At 37.2% G+C, this 18,942-nt stretch overlaps 1 protein-coding gene across 4 annotated transcripts in view; it reads left to right on the forward strand.

Moving 5' to 3' along the window:
• TRAF3 (TNF receptor associated factor 3) overlaps positions 1 to 18,942 on the forward strand; it is a 63,116-nt gene that overhangs the window by 16,392 nt on the left and 27,782 nt on the right. For all 4 annotated transcript variants that reach the window (XM_013940779.2, XM_067295008.1, XM_067295007.1 and 1 more), the window contains exon 2: positions 18,543 to 18,799. In XM_013940779.2, coding sequence (XP_013796233.1) covers positions 18,558 to 18,799 — 242 coding nt within the window. In that variant the 5' untranslated portion in view covers positions 18,543 to 18,557. The remainder of the gene's footprint in view (positions 1 to 18,542; positions 18,800 to 18,942) is intronic.

Below are 18,942 nucleotides of genomic sequence, written 5' to 3' on the forward strand. Positions count from 1 at the left end.
TACATATACAAGTATATGGGAGCTTGGTAGGTGTCCAGGTAAGATGAGAGAAAGGAAGCATTATACGTTTTCCTCAGCAAAGGAAAATAAAGATGTACAGAAGTGCTCTAAGACATGCAGAAAGTATCTGATAGCTCTGAATTTGTCCTGTTTCAAAGACAACAGCCATTTCCCTTTTCAAGCCCACTATTGTATTTTTTTTTTTTAATGTAGTACTTAATGTTTAGTATACAAACCCAGGAAGAGATTCTAAATTGAAGATGACCTTTAGCATTAAATACATTATTTTTAGTGGAAACAAGCTTAAAATAAAACTAACTAAAACTTTGTTAGGGGTCCTAAACTGAGTATACATTGTCCATTGCAGAAAAGAGAGGAGGAAAAAAAAAAAAAAGAAGCGAGAGGCAGGGGACGGAAGTAAAGCTACTGTCCTAGCATGTAGGAAGTTAGTAGTCCCTCTGAACAGTAAGAAGTGACTTGTGCGTTGCTGTGGGAAGTTAATCTTTCTTTCATCTGTGGGCGGGGGAATGGATAGTAGATGTGCTGATTATATCTGTGAGTCTACCTAGGTTGCCTGTTACTTTTTCTTTAGGTCAGTGTACACCCTGTCAAAATATGCCACCAAAAACAAACAACCTTTTCATTGCTGTGAGCTGGAAGCCAAAAGGATACATGTTCCTCCAAACTCTTTCCCATTCCCTTTCTGCTTATCCCCAAATAACCTGCTTTGGATGGTAGCTACTCTCTTCTCCTGGAGGGGAAGCAGCAGGAGGTGGTGAGGGGAGGTGCAATAAATAGATAGTGAAGAGCTATTGAAGGTTTCTGAGCTTTGGATATCATTGCTAGCATGGGTTCAGCCTCACCTAATGTTCCAGTGAGGCCAAAACAGAAAAGACTGAGCAGGATCCTCCCCCAAGGAGGACCTAGATCTCAAGGAACAATAGTTGCTGATGATAGACAGCTGGGCTGCTATGGGCTGAAAGATCTGGCTTTGAGCCTTGCTCTGTAGGATGCAAAGGGAAGGAGAGGTTAAAGCAGTAATGAGAGTATTGTTGCAAATGAGCTAACAACTGGCTGATTGATGCCCAGACTCTCATTGTTGCTCCTAAATGCAGCTGTGGAGAATGAAGGGTTGGGTGGGGGGGGGAGAGAGTTCTCTGTTAAACTGAGTATAAATTAGGCCTTCATTGTCTAAACTTCTTCAATGCTGTGAGGTATTCTTTAGCTGCCATTGTGGAACACTTAAAAAATAATCACAAATGCCCCTGCTGGGCAGGGGGCACAAGTGTCACTGCTGGGTAATCATGGCCATTTTAATTGTGTAGGGAAAGCATCCAAGTGTTAAAATAGTTAGTTGACTGAACTCCCTGATTCAAGCACAAAAACAGAAAAAACACCAAAACCTTAAGACTTTTTTGCCTTAATTTAACACCTTTAAATTTGAAGCTATAAATGTATTTTAAAATGTTAAAGTTGTTTATTTAATGACTTAAATGTTTATATAGCTATTTTAAAATTTATTTTTTTTTGTAATTCCCTTTATTTTACTGAAAACACAAAAATTATCCTATGAAACATAGAGGAAAAGAGATGCAGGAACATGAGGAACAGTAGAGAGAATCCTAGAGTTCCCACAAGGCTCTGCAGTTTATTCCATTGAACCACATCTGATAAGACATGATGTGACTTGAACAAACTTTACTGTAACTTGTTTCTTTTCTGGGCTCTTTCAATGCTCCTCTGATTGCATAGCCTTCAGAAAGATTGCAGTGCAGTAATCAGTAAGGGTTATTAGTAGGAGGGGGAACTCAAGCTGTGGTGACTCTCCTTTTGCTGTGTTGTATTACTGAGATCTGCATTTTGGAGTAGGAGATACTGAATAGATGCCCTCATGTTCCAAATTCTGAGATTTGGCTGCTTGCAGAAAAGGACTTGGATAAGTCTTCATTAGGTGTTTCTAGTAGCTGCATGTCATGCAGCATAGCCACTGAATTTATTGATGCAGTGCTATTTTCTTTGATAAGAAAAACTTGCAGTTTGTGCCTAATACTTTGTTTTTAATTCTCTGTGCTCAGACAGTGGAGAATAAGGTAAGTTTGTTGTTGTTGTTGTGTACCATTTAAAGGATAATGGAAGTAATTGCTGCATGTTGTAGCATGCAACAATAATTGAGTTCTATTAGAAAGTAAAAGTTTTGATTACCTTTTTTATTGCTGGTAACTCTTTGAAATTCATTGTACTAAAATCCTTGAATTATCTAGTATTTTAAAGCTACAAACAGGTATTTGCACTTCATAAGTTATTCATACTACATTATTTGCACTTCATCCATATTAATTTTTTGTTTAGTCAGTTTTTGCTTTGAAAACGATTCTTCATTATTATATTGGATAATCCAAATCAGTGTTCTTGGAATGTTTCTCCTTTTATATTAATCTTAACAGCTAAAAACCAATCCATTCTGTCTTGTATTTTTTTTTTTTTTTAATTCAGGATTTTAAGGGTATGGCACTGTTACAATGCTGCAAGAATGAAAACTAGGACCCTAAACTCTCCGTGAATCAGAAGGGATTGGGGTGTAGGGAGGGAAAGTAATGGCTGGAAACTCAAAACTCCCTGCACTATATTCAGCTTTGTAGCTGAGAATATAAATGCAGAGCCACCAGGGAAATTGTAATTGATTTCCTGCACAGTAACCATGCATACTACAAAGTCTGTATGGGGGCTGACTTAGAGCTTACATTTCTTGCTGAGTTACTATATAAACATTTAGTCCAGAAAATAGTACCTGGTTTGTGACATCTGTAAAAAATTATGGACTGTTTTGGAATTTCTATACTATTTTGGTGGGCCAAGTCTTATGTAATTGCATGTCTCCTTTTTATATGAATAAGAGTTTATTCATATATTCTCCTTTAAATCTTAGTACCTGTCTATTTTTATAGGTACTTTGTTTCTAGAGTGAAACGGATTGGGCTTTCATTGGTCAAAGTATTTCTTTTGACAGAGTTTGTAAGCTTGTTAGCCTGGTGCTTAAAAGGATTCTGGTCCAATGGTAGCATGGCTGCTACTTTGTTAATAGTGATAGCCTTGCCTTTCCCCTGCCAGAGGTCCAAATCTGAGTTGAAGCATGTGACAGAGATCAAAAAATGAAGGTCAAAAAAAGACTCATTGAATAGCTCTGGAAGTCTACAACATTCCTCAAGACTAAATAAGTGCTATCTTGGTCTCATGGTGCAAAATAGCTTGCATTAGACATGATTATGAGAATGAAGGCTCAGTACATTTAGTGGCAGGTATGTAATTCTGTGACTGTGTCTAAATTCCTGTAACCAGTTCTGTGTAACTGCTGAGGCTGGTCCTTTTTTGCAGCGTTCTGTGCAGGATGACATTTGGGAATACATTGCCAAGGTGAGCCCTTGGTGCTGGTCTGCTTAGTGTAATTTGGGAACATCGTTGCTGTGGCACTACGGAATAGCTGGTCAGATTTTTCAGAGTACGCTGACGCTTTTAGACTCTGGTAGGTGGACACAAACTTAATTGACATGAGTTGAGAGACTAAAGGTATTGCAAAAATGTGGTTTGACTGTGTATATTATAAAGGGGTCAGTTGAGGTTACTGCAACAGGGTCAACAGTGTTGTTGTCCTTAAAGTGTAAATATGAGAGAGACTGTGGGGACTTCAGATTTAATATACTGGGGGCCTGGGCATTTGTTGCTCCTAAACTTGACTAGGAACTTGTTGGAATGCATGTAGAAAACTTAAATACTTGACGGGAATTTGCTTTAGTTGTGCTTTCAAACTCTTTTCCTCTTTTCTCAGCGCCTGTAAAAATTCAGAGATCAAACAAGCTTCCCCAAACGAGGATGCTTCCTTAGGGCTTTTCTTGTTTTGTTTTGTTTTGTTTTTTTGTTAAAGAAATGCCAGAATAATTAGTTTCCCAGAACTGGTCTAACATTTCTAAATGGAATTTAACAGACTGTTAACAAGAAAATTGCACTGCTCTGAAGATTTTGTACAGTCTATAATGACAACAACTATTGTATTTGTTTGGAGGAGTTTGTATGCATGTGAGGTCAGGAAAAACTGGCCATGATTTTTTACTTTGTGCATGTTGTCCTATAACGTTGCCTTGCTGAAAAGTCCTTTGTGAACAGTAATGGGGGTGAGGAAAACAATCATTTGAAAATCATACATTGGTATGTTACTATAGTGCCCTTAATCTATTTTATTTTTAAAATTTGTCATAAAAAGCTTGTCTAATATTTCCTCAGGTTCATTAGACTAACTTCAGAGATGCTGAAAAACCTATTTAGGGTTTGTGAATGCGGGTAACATAACTTACATTTTTCTTTCTTTGGGACAAAGAAAGAAACTGTGCAAACTATAGCAAAGCTCTTCTTACTGTCAAGAGTAAAGAGAACATTTACAAGGCATTGAGAAAGCCCATTCTCCTCTCTCCTCAAGCTGCAGATCAAATGAAATTCAAATAAAACAAAAGAAATGTAAGCAATCAAAAAGTTGGTTCCGAACTCAGGGGAGGCTTAGAGCGCGAAGGAAAGAAGGGTACAAATTTCATTAAGGACACTAACACTGGTACCATGGAAATCAAGAGCAGCTTTTTAAGCTAACAAGTCTACTTTTAATATAGTAGTCTCTTCAGTTGTTTTTCAAGGAGAATTGTATGTGAGGAGGAGTATATAATTTTCAGATTGATATCCATTTTACCTGGTAGTGTATAGCTAGGGAACAGGCTAGAAGAGGCAGCGAGTAAGAGCAAAGGTTATGCTGGGAAGGGACAACAGCTATTAAGGATTTCAAGCATTGTGCTGTCCTGACAACAGCCTACATGCTGGTGTGGTGTTTAAACGGAAGAGGTTTTTGCAACCAATTCTTATGGGGAACCTGTGCTAAAGAGCAGATTTGAAGAGAACACATGGATTTTCTGGAATTGTGCGTTAACTGCTGGTTTGGAGACTCGTCTTTAATCATCTAATGTTTGTGACTTGGGGGTTGCTCGGCACTATTTACATCTGTGTAAAATCTCCGGTGGTACTGCACTGCTTTGCGTGACTATGACAAGGTGAAATTCTTTCTTGCTACTTTTAGTTTTAATAGAACTTTTTGGCTGCTGGGACAGGTGTTGTGTTTGTCAAGATTGAAAATTATGATAATGTTGGATAAACTTTGAGGGAGAGAGATTCACTTGGAATTGTAGATTGATCTTCTTTCTCTCATAGGTATTTCTGCCTTTTGTTTGAATCATGGCTCAGTTGGACTTTGCTCCATGCAAACTGCATGAGCTTACCAGTTTATGGTTAGGAGATAAAAGGAGGTTTTGCTACTACATTTGTTAAGGAGTTTGTAGGTTTTTCTTTTATTCTATTTCTCTCTCTCCCTCACCCCCCCCCCAAAAAAAAAAAAGAGTGTTTGGATAGAGGAGAACATTGTACCTTTCTACTGTATTGAAATAGGTGGTTAGGAGTGTGGAGTATTTTTCCACTTACTTGCCACCTCTAACTTTACTGGAAATCTTTTCCTTTTGTGCCTTGTTTTTAATTCAGCATCTAGTCACACATGTACAAAGTTTCCTCCTCATGGGCATCAAAAATGTAATATAGCTTTCAGTGAGAGTCAGCATTTATTTTTATGACCTTGGTCAGAATTTCCATGTATAACGCTTGGTTTCGTTACACTGCTGCTATGAAGAAAGGTAGACTCCAGGAAAGAATTACTGCAAAAATCTGTGTTATAGGTTTTTATGTCATGTTTCAAGGTAAAACTTAGATATGGTAGTGGAGGGCTTGATTGAAACTACTGGTCAAAACTCAGCAGATCAGAGAAAACAGGGATATATAAAGGATGGCTTATGAGTACAAAAAGTTTGTATTAAGAGATGAGCTCTCACTTGCATATTACATTCAGCTCTGGCCACTCATTTGCAGGAGTGGGGGGAGAAGAATCTGGAGATGATTTCTACAGATCATTAGAGATGTAAAATGTTTATATGGGAAGAGAGAAAATTGGGATTGTCCTCATTCAACTGAACTTAGATACTGCAGCTTTGCCCTAATTACAGCTGTTGTTCACACCCTCTACCCTCTGTAACTGCACTTTAGGCAAATGCAGTAGTTGTTTGGACTGATAACACAACATATTCTTGTTCTAAAATGGGATAACCTTAACGTATACTTACTTGCTGACAGCTGTGCTAATGATAGCTGTGGTTTAGTAAAACTCTAATGCAGTCAATGCCCAGGAGAAGAAATTACAAAAACTATGTAAAAAAAGAATATTGTGTGCTTGCATATACCTAGTTTATCATTCTTTTGTTCCTGAATAATTGTCTTGAAAAGTGAAAGATTAAAAAATAACCAAAGAAAAACAGGTTTTGACAGTATATAATTAACCTATAGAACTTTCTGGTCTGAGATAATGTTAAGAATTTTCTGCTTTTTTTTTTTGGTCTCCAAACAATTGCTTCAGGGTTAGCAGAGCTATAGGGGGAATGGGAAACATACTTAACAGATGCTTTGTAACTATTTTTTTCCAGCTATTTTATTTTGCCAGAATCTTCTGACTGTGTCTACTGAAAGCAAATACTGATGTTGCATAGGCTTGAATGAAATTTGACAGGATATGTGTCTGTGCTTCAGGTTGAGTCTATCACTTGTAGCCTCACTGTTGCAGAGGCTATTTATTAATGGAAAAGAAATCCCAGGAGCTAGACTGTGCATAGCTTCGTGAATATATGTTTTTGCATTTTTTATGTATTTTGGGACTTTATGCTATATTGTAGGAAACTCATCCATGTATATTCTTTATTGGATTCAATTTGACACTTTTGAGATCTTCTAAAGATATCTGCATAAGAGCTTCCAGAATTGTGTAAAACAGGTAGCAGAAAGGTTTCTTCACAGAAGGTTGTATAATGTTGTAGTGGTAGGGACCTCTTGGTAGGGACCAAAGGGACCTCTTGCTTTATCTTGAATAGTGTCCTGTCTAAACTGCTGCTGTAGAGATGGCTTGTTCTCAAAATCTCAACAGTATCTACTGATCTGAAACCTTGAAGTTGAGGTAAACCTGCAACTTAGCGTTGGCAATGCAAAATAATAATAGTTTGATATTTTGGAAAGTAATCATAATCTGAGAAAATAGGAATTTGCATTCAGGTTCCAGATAGAAGAATATTTTAATGAGCCTTTGCAGCTGGAAAAACAAATACTGTCTTACACCAGGGGGATTTTATATTTCTCTTACATAATGACTTGGTCTTCAACAGCATATTCGTAAAGCCTAAGTGAAAACAACAGTTCCCTTCTTTCATTGCCTGCAAATATGTTTTGTGAATCTAAATCTTCAGTAAAAAAAAAAAAAAAAGTCCCATGTTCTTCCATGAATACCTTTAAAAAGGCAAAAATGCTTTACAAAGCAACGAAGTTGGACTTCTGATTCTGAAAGTTCTGGATTTGACTTAATGTTTGTTAAAAATCATAGAACCTCATTTTTGCTCTTGAAAACTCAACTTCAGTAATATATTTTTATTAGAAATATAAAAACTGGAATGCACTTCAGTATAGCCAGAAATATTAGCACAAGTGGCTTTTTTCAGATTCTGTTTAAATTATATTTTAACTGACTCTTTTTTTTTAGTCGAACAATCAAAAAAAACCCCCAGCCTTTCCCAAACTTCAAAATATTGGTTTTAGAAAACACAATATGAAGCAAAACAGTGAAGATAAACCTTATCTCACTTCATTAAACAATTGAATAATAGTTTGTGTCTCCCCCCATATTGTGATAAATAAAGACAAATGAAGAGGAAGTTGTCCTTATGATTTTTTTTTTTTCTTTGTGTGTGGTCTTTCCCCCCCCCTCCCCTTTTCTTCTTCCTGAATAAGAAGCAATGATATAGACAAGCCTGAAGATGTCTTCTGGTAGAAAACTACACCTAAGAATAGTGAGAGATCATGATTGGTGTACAAATGAATGTCTTTCAGGCAATTTAATGTTAAATAAAATGTTCTGACAATGTCCTTTTTGCTCATTAGTTTCTGGAATTTGACTAATGCTTTTTTTTTTTTCCCCAATGTAGAAGAAGTAGTTCTTACTGATTTGTATTTATAGTATTCAAAAGTCAGCTGTATAAAATGGAAGACCAGGTAATGTTTTATGTAGGTGAGTTAACTTCCGTAGGACTGGGTCTGTATTACTTTGGGTTTTGAATCTGGATGTAGGCTTATAAAACTTAACTTGGATAGACTAGAAATAATTTCTTGTGGAAGACAGATACCATCAACTCAGTTTTCTGGGATAGCCATTTCTAGTTCCACAATATTTAATTTCAACATTGAATTCAAAAAGTGCAGAACCATACTGAAGTTGCATTTATTTAATTTACCAGCTTCCTCTATACTCTACTGTGTTCAGAATTTCCTGGGAGGATGATTCTGTTAAACATCAGCTGTATTTTAAAATTGGATTTACTAATATTTCAGGGATTCTTGAGAAGACAGTTTTCCTGTAATTATTTATAACAAATCTCTTAGTGCTTTCTTCCCTTTCTTTTTTTTTTTCTTGTCTTGTGTGACACCTTTGCCTCCAGATATTTTCTTCTTTTAATAATAACAGGAACTGAGGTAAGGGATTTTAAGCTAGGTAGTACTACAGATTAGATTTCAAGGCTGGATTCACTTAAGAGACAGCACAGATGCATTCTGCCAGAAACTGGCAATGCAGAAAGCGTTGGTCATGCACTTACCAGTCAGCGGTGTAGATAGACTATCTGCTGCTGTGCTGCTAGACAGATAAAATTTCATTGGGTTTGAAAATAAGATGTAATTGATTAACTGAGTGGAAGAGAATAGTATGCATCAGTAGGTCTTGGTTCAAAACAAAACAACCCCCCAATGACTTAATAACTTTAAAAGGCAGCAGGTTTTTTGATTCTTCTTTGTTTTCAGAGTAGTGACAGGATAAAAAGATTTTAGTGTCTTGAGTTGATGTGGTTTAAAAGCAAGATGTTTTGTATAAATCATGAAACAGATTCTTCTTGAAGGCACACCTCTGAGTGGACTTTTTTAGGATGCTTATGTGAGGTGTCTTTTACTAGGACAGTATGTTTTGGCCAAAACCATTTGGGAATGCCATCTGTCTTAATCCTTGTTGTTTCCTGTCAGGATTTGTCGTGGGTGGTTCAGATTTATTGTTTCCTGATCACAGTAGGCATGAATGAGAAACATAGTGAATGACTTCTCTTTTGGGTGCACGAGATTTGAACTTGCCATTTGTAACATGTTGACCAATGACTTGCTGTGCAACAAAAATAAAGGAAATGTTAGGCTTGCTGTAAAATGGGAAGTGGAGAAAATCTGGATTGATGTAAATAGTTTCCCATAAAGACAGTGTTCAGAATGCAGATATAAACTATTTTCACTAGCTCTGTCTTCAAACTGTTTATGAAGTAGTTCCATAAAAGGAAAGTACCTTTAAGTTCAAATGGATGATTATGGCACAGACATTTCCCAGAATGTCTAATCTTAGTCTTTTGTGATAGTTGAGTATTTTCTTTTTTAAACAGTGCCAAACGTTACAAAAGATATATGGTGTTGACCCACTTCCTCAGCATGGGACTGGCATACATATCTCAATCATGGACTTCCCCAAAACAGCAGAGGAAGAGATTAAAGTACGTTTTGTCCTGAGATCGTCTGACCATTTTTTGACCTTTCCTATTCTTTAATAGTTTCAACGAAAAACCTCCTACAGGAATATGGATCCCAAATGGAGGTTAATTTCATAGGTGAAATGCAGTAATCTTGTACGTGTTCTCTCTCTTTTCTCTCCCCCACCCATAAACAAGAACCCAAGTTGGAATTCAGAATGCTGAAGGAAGTACATACTGTTAGTTTGGATAGCATGTCTCTTATCTGCTGAACTGTGACTCAGGCTTTCAAAGCTTAAGAGATCTTTGATTTCTAAAAAAAGGCTTTTGGTTTCTTGCACTTCAAATTATTTTATAATGTGTTTTGGTAGCCCACTGAGATTATGAAATAATTATTAAGAGCTGTAGATAGCAAGTGTAACTCAAAATACAGACACTTTCTGTTTTTACTACTGCCTCAGGCTCAATCTTAAAGCCATTTTGCCAGGGCATATGACATGAAAGTCAACATTTCTTTTGAATCAAAAAGTAACAGTTGAACACAGTGTCTTAGGGATTTTTTTTTTCCCTCCCCCCCACTAGCGGGATATGTGTTACACTGTTAATTCTACTCAATGTATTATTGGGTAATTGTTAAGTGTCAGTCCTTGTGCTCCTAGATATTCCAAAAGGAATTAATACTAAATTATTATTTATAAATGTTCCTGTTCTCATCTCTTAATACTGATGTAATTACTTTGCATGTCACTGTTATGCTTTCTTTTCCATTTAAAATATAGAAATACTCCATATTGTTCAGTGTAACAAATATTTTGGAACTGTTTCCATGAAAGCATAGTCTAGCAGGCTTTCTAAACTGAGTTCTTTGTACTGGGGTAAATACTGTAATTCATTTCACATGAATGTGTAGACTCATTTCTGTAACAAATAGAGCTGAAGAAGAAGTTGCACAGAATAAAACAATATACATCTAACTTACGATTCATTTTTTTGTTATTCAGTTATCTTGCAAACTAGAATGTGGGAAAGACAGAATGTTACATCTGTGATTCAAGTGGCATGCAAGGTCGTTCTTTTGCAAGAACATCAAGATACCCAGTTTTTATACTTCTGACTTTCTAGCTCAAATAGGAAAATGAGGAATGCCCTGTACCACTCAAGCCAAAAGTAGTTTTGCTGTTGGCTTGATAATTTTTACAGAATAGAGTCCTTAAACGTTATGGTGAAATATGGTTTAGTTGCTTGAGAACATAGCAATTGATGTATTGGATCAGACCTTTTTTCTATACAAGAAGATCACATCATAATTGCTATAATAAAAAACCCTCCTCCCAGTAAGAGTGGTTAAACACTGGAACAGGTTGCCCAGAGAGGTTGTGGTATCTTCATCCTTGGAGGTTTTCAAACCTCGGCTGGACAAGGCCTTGGGCAACCTGATCTAGCTTTGAAGTTAGCCTTGCTCTGAAAAGGAGGTTGAACTAGATGACCTCTAGAGGTCCCTTCCAACCTAAATGTTTCTAGGGTTCCACAGTAATAGATGACTGTGAAGATCATGCAAGTAGCAGAAGCTTTTATTGCAGAGAATTGCCTTTTATATATATACACAAATGTTCCTATACTACTTGCTTATATCCAAGGACTGTTTTTTTAATTGATCTTCATCCTTTCTATTTTGCATATGATCTCAAGGTCTTCTTCACAGTTGGCTTTCATTTGTTTATGCAAAGGAGATGGATGTTTGTAGAAGCGTTGGGCGAAGTCTAAAATAGTTAAAATATCCAATTTCTTTTAACACAAGGAAAAACCAGTAGTATGTATCATTACTACTTTTATTTTTGCATGGGAATTAGAGTTAGTATTTGAGTGTTTTGCACGAAAGAAGATAAGGAATGGTCTCATCTGTTCACTATGTAAAGTTGTATCTAGCATTGGTTGCCAGCAGTGAACCCTCACCCTGACTCCAGCATTTCCTCTGGAGCAGATTCTGGAAATATCTCAATACTGATTGCTTGTCCTATACAAGTTGTACAGAAAACATGATCAGTGCTTCAAACATGACAAGTATATGGGGGGAAAAAAGAAAATCAATAGTTCCCCTCTACAAACAAGAGCAGGGAAAGTGACAAAACTTCTGATTTTTGTAAAAGGCAAAAGCAGTGGGCAGTTTTGTGCTTTCAGAACTGCCACTCCAATCTGCTTCAGTCATTGCCTGTGTGTTTTGGGGGAGCAATTCGAGCTATTTACAGTTTACTTCTTAGCTGTTCTTCTGTACCCCTGTCCAGAGTCAGCTGTGGGGCTTTTACCTGAATGCCAGGCTGAGGCAGTGGTTGGATACTGTGAGAACAGGTCTCTACAGTGACGTATCCTCATGTCTGAGAGCTCTAGAGGCATGATTCCCGTGGCAGGCCTCCCTGCTCGTCTTTAATTTTTCTGATGTACCTGTTGCACTGAGTAAACTGATACTGTGTTGTCTCCAGGGAACTGCTTTCAGCTTGCATTATTGTTTTAATCGGTCATCTAGTTATGACAGTATGCTGCATATTATAATTGCATTTAGAAGTAGAAACAGGACTGTCTAAAAGATGGTGAAAGAAAGATGTATGTTCTTTTCGATAAATACATATGTGTGTTAAGAATTTATTAGCCACTATAAAACACTGAAATACTAGGCAAAGTGTTTTTTTTTAAATAATTTATTTTAAGATGAAGATTTCTGTATGATAACTTGAAGCAATAATTCTTAGTGATAGAAAGCACATGGGCTAGCAAAACTTAAGAACCGTAAGTACCAATCTAGTTATCTGATGCTTTGGTTCTCTGAGGGTATCCTGTAAATTTAAAAAAAGAAAATTCTGTGAAGAGTGATACTAGAAGAGTTTGATTTCCTGCTGATTTGTGCACTCTATCCCTTTTTCACCTCTGTTCTCCCCCTCACAAAAAAAAAAAAAAACAATCACCAAAAGCTCACAAATAAGATGGTTTTGGAGCAGACTGAGACCGTAAATGTTGCCTAGACAGGAGGGAGCAGGTGGCCTTGGCTAGTTTTGATGCAACTGTGTACTGACTGGCCAGTTGATTAAACCACCCAGAGGAGGTAATGACTGAGGTTACACTACAGCCTTTTGCTCACTAGAATGCTATATTAAGTTTCTCTTTCTATTCCCCTCATAGCTGCTGATTTTCATGAAACCTGTCTGTCCATTTGGTTCCCAAATGTTTTTTGAGAGGCTGATGTGTGAACAGGAGGACAAACCGTACAGTTACAAGTCTTATCTCATGAGAAGTTAAACTAAAAAGAAACCACCCCAAAGTACCACAAATGACCTAATTAGGATGAGGCACTGAAGTGTGGTATGTGTGTTCTTATGATTTCTAGATAAAGATAAGTACATTGTTCTTTGAAGAGGAAAAGTTGGATCATCTTCACTGATGGTTCTTCTGCTGTGATCTTTAGCTCCCTGTTGAACTTTTTTTTTTTCCAGAGATTAATTTAAATATTGTGTATGCAGCACTGTTCTGATTGAATAACTTTTGATACAAGTACAAATTTTTATTTGATTAAAAAGCTTTTTTTCCCTAAACAATAACTAAATTAGACTATATCTTCTGTTAGCCTCTTCTCTGGTAACTTAACATAAACTCTTACTTGAAATAACTTCTTGACCTTTTTTAATTTTAAAACTTTGGTAAAATGTTAATTGCTCTGCATTGCCAATATATTGAAACTGTCTTCATGCAGGGTGCTCTGGGTGCCAAAACCTGCAGTCTTTTTTGCAATCAAAAAATTTTTGGAGGTGTTCCAGATTAGGTAACAATTATGGAATTTTTCTAACTTTTTCAGATACAAATTCTTAAATTTTATAGAAGCTTTATATTATTTCTATGTTGTGAATTTAGTTTATTCCCTAACAGCAAATAAAAATATATGTGGTATATGTGGTACAAAACACTTAATGTGTTTATCTAAGATACCTTCACTCTCTGTGATGAGAACAGCTTCCTTGCTTACACAAGGAAAGAACAAACTGCTTTTTGTATGGGAACTCCCATGCTTTCCAATTCTTGGAATATCTTTGTCAGTAAATTCACTTTTGCTTCCATTTTCTAACTCTTTGTACTAGTCTTAGTACGAGTCAAATAACAACAAATTGATCTAACCTTCACTGCAGTTTATACAGCCTGAAACCTTATCTAGAGGTCCAGCCCATTTACAAAGTATAAAGTCTATTAGTATAGACCAGGTTGAAATCGGGGTTAACACCAACATCTTTACAAGGCACAGATTTAAAAATTAAAACGGTGGCTAACAGCTACCTTAGAGATAGAAACTTTGAAAGTAGAGTGTGAAATGATTGCATGTTACCATAAAAAAGCCATTCTTTCTGTGTGATATAATCCATGCTATAAAAGTGCTAAACTGCTTATTTTACAAGATGAATCTCTGTTTGGCTATCTTTTATTGTTTAGTTATAACTAGTGTTATTTAAATCCAGCGTTAAGACCTGCGAAAGAAAGACTGCTTTTTGGAGCAATAAAGCCCATTTCTCATGATTTTTTTTCTGTCATATCATTGTTCTGGATCACCACTTTTTCTCTTGGGGAGATGTGCTGTGCATTTGAACTCTGCTTCCTTTCTTCTCTTCCCCAAAAACCAAATACAAAACCCCACAACTTGAGAATATCTTGTGTTGAACAAAAGGGGTGACAAATGGAGCCCAGTGGGACCTCACAGACCGGTAGTCCTTGGAGGAGGGGGACAAGCAGCATCACACCTCTGATGATTAGAATGGTCTCCACTTCTGTAAATCTGCGGAAGTGTGGGTATAGGTGTATGTTGACTGCCTAAGAGGTGGCTAAGAGAATGTAACAAACAGTGGACAGAACCAGCTGTGGAGACTCTGCCTCTTTCTTGTGTTTTGATCGGTCCTGAAAGATGAATGTTCAAGGTTTAACAGTTTGTCCAACAGATTCTGAGATTTAAAAGACATCCAAAAGTCATTCATTCCTTTGTTGTGATGATTTTTCCCAGAGATAAGGAACTGGAGCTTAATAGCTAGGGATGAAACGGGAGTTAAGATTTAATTTCCTGAACAAGGACCAAAGTCTTTGACTTCACAGCAGCTTGCCATGCTTTGAGGAGTCAGAGGTCCCCACCAGGTGTGGCCTTCCTTGAGCATTCTAGCCAGACTCATCTCTGTGCTTTCTAGAAGTGTTTAATCTTCACTGCTGTAGATGCATAGTTACTTACTGAGGTGTGAGTTTAAACTTGGCAGTTCGAAACATGATCATGGAGGTATAGTCTTGACTCCTGCTGTTAAAGGTTCCTGAAAAGGAAAAGAAGGCATGGCAGATGACACCCCGTAGTGGTATGTAAACTATAATGGAAAGCGATTTGTAGGAGGGAGGCAGCTGAAATCTTTGTATTACCCACGCTTGTGTTCCTTGCTGATCCTGTGTACACATGTAATAGCATGTAACTCATATGCATGAGGAAATAGCTCCATGCATACAACAGTCTGATTTGTGTGTGCAGTTTGAGACAAACATCAAGCCCCCCGACCCTTTTGTTAAATGCAGTTCTTTGTTAAAATACAACAGAGAACTGAGCTTAAAAGAGCACCAAGAACTACTTTATTATAACCAAAGTACTTTATGGATGGCTTCCTGTTTTTTTGCTGTATAAGAAAATGCTTGCTGTTCAGAGTATTGTGGAAGAGAATTCCTGACCCTGCTGGTGACTGTGATGCTGCACTCTTTTAGCTTTTCTTGTCTGACATTATTCTTCATAAAACAAAAATGTAAAAGCTGAATTGCACAAATCTCTGTTAGGCATATTGCATAGTAAATTCTATTTATCAGTGTGCTTTCTGGTTATTTTCTGTGACAAGATATCCAATATGTCAATTCAAAAAGTGGAATCCTGTGGAGCCTCGTGCAGCTATTTTGGTATGAAGTCTCTTGCCAGCTGACAATCCAGCCCCCTTAGCAGTTTCATATCTCTATGAAACTCTCACCTGCTGCTCATTCTGTATTCAGTACTCTTTCTCAGTTGAATCTTGAATATTCTCTCCCTCCCCCCACCTTCTTGTGACTAATTACTCAATTTTCATGAAGAAATAATAATATTGAAAGACTGCACATCTTTAATTATCTTTAGTTTCTTTTTGTTTGGAAGAAAATAAGGAAACGGGCATTCAGTAGTTGCGTTGTGTAACTTCCAAATTTGGGAACTTTGTGTTCTCCTGATTTACTGATTGTCCTTTCAGGTGATTCTTTTTCTGAATTTCTTCTGTGGGTCAGAATCAGACTGTCTCTTGTTTTATCCTGGCACTTTAAGGAAAAAAGGCTGATGTTATCACGTTCCCTGCGTCTTATTGCTCTCACTGGTGAATGTGTTTGAAGTTGGCTGCTGAGTTCAAGAGTTGACAGTAGAGGTCTCAAAGATGATAATAGAATACACATGAGAATATGCAGTTGCAGGGGGAGGAGAAGCAAATTATAAATCAGCAGAGAAGTCGGAACCTTTACAGATTCCCAAACTGCAAGCTCCGAATGGAGTTTTCCTCACAATCATCCACAAGATGCAAAACCATAGGTAACCAGGTTTCATTGATTCTGATGCTTATGGAATTGCAGGTTTTTTTTTTTTTCCCCTCTCTCCAGCTAATCTTTTTTCTCACAACTTCAACAAACTGCCAAGTCCTAAGCCCAGAACTGGGATCCCTTTTGTTCAGCCATGGATGTTCAGCCATGCCAGTCATGTCTTGGAACAGTCTCTAAAGCTAAACTGCTTTCATTAGCTGCTTTCCTTTCTCACCCATGGCAGTTCTCTAACCTCCTTTTCTCCCAGACTCTTGTTCTCAGCATCACGTTTCATTTCTTGTATGCTGGTTACGATCTCCTGAAGTCCCTCTTTAGTGCCATCAGTTTGTTCTTGATGCTTGCTCCTGAAACTCTAGTTCAGGCTTTACTTAACTCCCTGATCTGACTTAGTCTGGTTTTCCTCATTTTAAAGAGTAAGTGTGAGTTACTTTCAGTCCAACAGTGATTTTTCTCATGTTTCTTCAGATTGTTCTGCCAAGGCACCAGCCTCTGCAGTCTTTGAAGACTAGACGAGGAACAGACAGACATCTATTCAAATTATGGACCAGACTTCATATTTCCCTTTCCTGTTATTGTAGAAACTTTTTTTTCTGATGGTTTTGAATACGACTTAGTCATTGGGTTCAAGTACTGATTTATGAGGATGGTTTCCTTAGACTCTCTGCATTTAATAGAGAGGCAGAAAGAGGCTTTCCCGTGGTGGTGGTTGGGTGTTGGGGCACTGATGTGTGGATTCTGCCGGCTCTACCCTTGCTCTGTTGGTATAGGTAAATATGTGAAATGGTATCAGTGAGAAGTTGCAATGATTTTTGTCTTTTGTTTCTAGAAAGAAAAGTTGGCATCAGAAGCCAAAGAAAGAAAAATTTCCTTGTCTGTTTAGTCTCCATGGAGCATTCTATGCTTAAAGTGAGGCAGTATGACTTTCTCTGATATATTAGCTCTGAAACTGCAGATGCAGAAACAAACTACAAGGAGATATGTTTAATTACAAATACTTGCTTTAGATTTAGTAAAGAAAGCTACGAGATTACAAAAACTATGTAAAAGAAGAAAGTGTGGGTTTGTATGTTTGGGACATGAGGTATTTGACTCCCTCTGGTACTGGTAGACTTACTGTTATAAATGACAAATGAACTGTGCTGCTTTTCTTCATTCTGCTTCCTGAAGTTGAATTATAACTGTAGTGGTTAGGAGTTAATTGTAGAGTAGTGAAAAAAGTTTATGCTTCAAATGTCAGTTAACATGGAAAGAGAATTGAAGTACGCCTTTCTTTTGCAAATAGGTGGGTATATCTCTTGTGTAGATAGGTGGTGTATCCTCCAACCGTGCTTTTTCCTTTAACTACTGAGTTTTTTTGTTAAGATCATTTAGACTTTTTTTTTTGATCACAAGGTAAGCTGGGGAATTATTCAAAGTCATTTTTATGATTTATCTTGGGGTATTCTTCCTCTGTTGCTCTGCCACTTCTTTGCATGCTGACGTAAAACTATCGCAGTGCAGGATAATAGGCACTGTAATTCAGTCTTCAACTGCGTTAATTTTTTTCTCAGCTGCCTGTCAATTGTGCTTAGTCCTGGTGAATTAATAAAGCAGCCATGTTATGTAGATCTATTTCTCCTGGCAATTAGACTTTTCTCTTCATGTGGGAATGTATGATGAAAAGGTTGGAAGGTGTTTAATGAGTAAAAGCTCATTGTTTCATTCTAAAACAGACTTAAAACAGTATGTCTTACACATTGCTACTGAATGGGGTGGACAGTAAAAGTTGACAGTGGAGCTGCATAGACTCCACATACCTTGTATAGGTCACTGTGGTGGTTCTGTGCCTTTCGCAGTAGCATGTGAGTGGTGTTGTGCACAGTATACTGTACCAGTGCACCCTCTTCTCCACTCCCCCCACTGTTTCCTTTAATGGTATAACTTCAATACCAGGGATGTTTTTCAGAGATAGAGATGGAAGTATATGAACTCTGCTGTTACTTGTCCCTAGCTATGCCCACAGTTAACTAAGACTATGCTTTCAGGTGTAGGATTTAAGTCTTGATCTTCTAAAGCCTTTGAAAAATATAGAATATTTTACAGATTTGCTACCTTTAGTATACTTATGCATATGTGCTCACTTTACATACATATTATGTTCACATGATGCATGGACACACATCTGTTTTTAGTGCTTTCTGTAATAATGTAGTCTATCAGAAATGCTGTATTTGTCTTATTTAAATGGAACAAAGGGTGTTCATTTCTCACAGGTTTCTTATTTCTTCTTCACAGAAATTATCCTAGAGCATGGATGCCAGTAAAAAGACAGAACCCCCTTTATCCGTAGAAATGGTACAACAAAGGGCCAATCCTGATCGCAGTCCTTCAGCATCAATTTATGTTCCAGAACAAGGCGGCTACAAAGAGAAATTTGTAAATGCAGTGGAGGATAAGTATAAATGTGAAAAATGTCATCTCATTTTATGCAATCCTAAACAGACTGAATGTGGACACAGATACTGTGAGACCTGCATGAATGCCTTGTTAAGGTATGTTTCCTGTTGTGTTAAAACATGTTCATACCTTTAAACCTTGTGAACTGCTGAAAATAGTATGGAGTTCACAATAGTTTTATGAAGACCTTAAGCTAATGCCCTGGCTGGAAGCAGTCTTCTGCTTGTTGCTTGCTTAT

This window comes from Apteryx mantelli, chromosome 4 (genome assembly GCF_036417845.1).
Source record: "Apteryx mantelli isolate bAptMan1 chromosome 4, bAptMan1.hap1, whole genome shotgun sequence".
Lineage (NCBI taxonomy): Eukaryota > Metazoa > Chordata > Aves > Apterygiformes > Apterygidae > Apteryx > Apteryx mantelli.